The sequence below is a fragment of the Octopus bimaculoides genome, chromosome 3 (assembly GCF_001194135.2).
Source record: "Octopus bimaculoides isolate UCB-OBI-ISO-001 chromosome 3, ASM119413v2, whole genome shotgun sequence".
Lineage (NCBI taxonomy): Eukaryota > Metazoa > Mollusca > Cephalopoda > Octopoda > Octopodidae > Octopus > Octopus bimaculoides.
In genome coordinates, this window is record NC_068983.1 from 148,548,016 (window position 1) to 148,549,192 (window position 1,177).

The window sequence follows — 1,177 nt, forward strand, 5'->3', positions numbered from 1 at the left end:
TACATGCATATATATATATATATATATATATATATATGCATGTATGTATATATACATACATATGTATATCGTGTCACGTTAACTTACTTGCGGTGCCGTATCGAGAACTCAGTTGTGTCAAGATTCGTTAGTAAATCCTGTACTCACCTATGAAAAAAAGAAAGAAAAAGAAACCATATAGTATTCGGTTGAGAATTTTTGTTAAATGGAAATTAAATGGGAATTTTGTATCATATATGAATAGATACATTTGACAAAGAAATTTTATATTGCATTGAGACGAAATATAAAAATTAAAAATACACAATATTAGGTGTTATGAATGATCACATTTGAAAAATCATAATAAAATAATAATAAAAATAAATTATTAATTCTTGTTAAATGAATGTATCTGCTTCAAGTGATGGGAAATTTTATGAAGGAATATTTAATGACTTATGTGTTTAATATCTTTATTATGCTCGCTCTTTATTCTTTTTTGTTTAGTTTCCATTTACTGAAAAATTTATATCTTATTAAAATTATATTTCTGTGTTCTGTTCAATATTTTATGCACATTCATATGCCAATATATATATATATATACATATATATTGTATGTGTCGTATGTATGTATGCATATGTGTGTGTGTGTGTGTGTGTGTACTCGGACATACACTCACATACTCACACAAGTATGTATGTGAGAGTATGTATCAGTGACAAGTGTATTTATTATAAAAATGCCTGTATGCTAGTTTATGTCTGCCCTTAGGTGTGTGCGTTTCTTTATGTGTGTTTGTGTTGTATTCATGCATCATGGTTTCACTACTTGTTTTACGTCCCTATATAGTCGCGAGCAGGTAGACAACTCTGTGTCCGTTCCCACCCAAAATGTTATAGCTGAACGAGTAAAAAGCTCGACTAGAACAAGGCTGGTAAACGTTACCGCTCATTAAATTTCAATAACTTGGAATGAAGTTCTTTGCTCAAAGCGAGCACCCTCAGCGTAGTTCATCGAACCAATAATCTTACGTTCATTTAACTAACGCTATAATCAATACGCCATGGGTTTTCACTATATCTGAGTGTATGTATGTGTATGTCTATATAAACGTATATACTCTTTTACTAAGTTCAGCTCGAGCACTGCCACCATGAATGTATATATATATATATATATATATATATATAT

At 29.9% G+C, this 1,177-nt stretch overlaps 1 protein-coding gene across 1 annotated transcript in view; it reads right to left on the reverse strand.

The window, feature by feature from the left end:
* Nucleotides 1–84: 84 nt before the first annotated feature.
* LOC106876285 (neurogenic protein big brain-like) overlaps nucleotides 85–1,177 on the reverse strand; it is a 429,470-nt gene continuing 428,377 nt past the window's right edge. Inside the window, exon 2 of the mRNA XM_014924783.2 lies at nucleotides 85–147. Coding sequence (XP_014780269.1) covers nucleotides 144–147 — 4 coding nt within the window. The 3' untranslated portion in view covers nucleotides 85–143. The remainder of the gene's footprint in view (nucleotides 148–1,177) is intronic.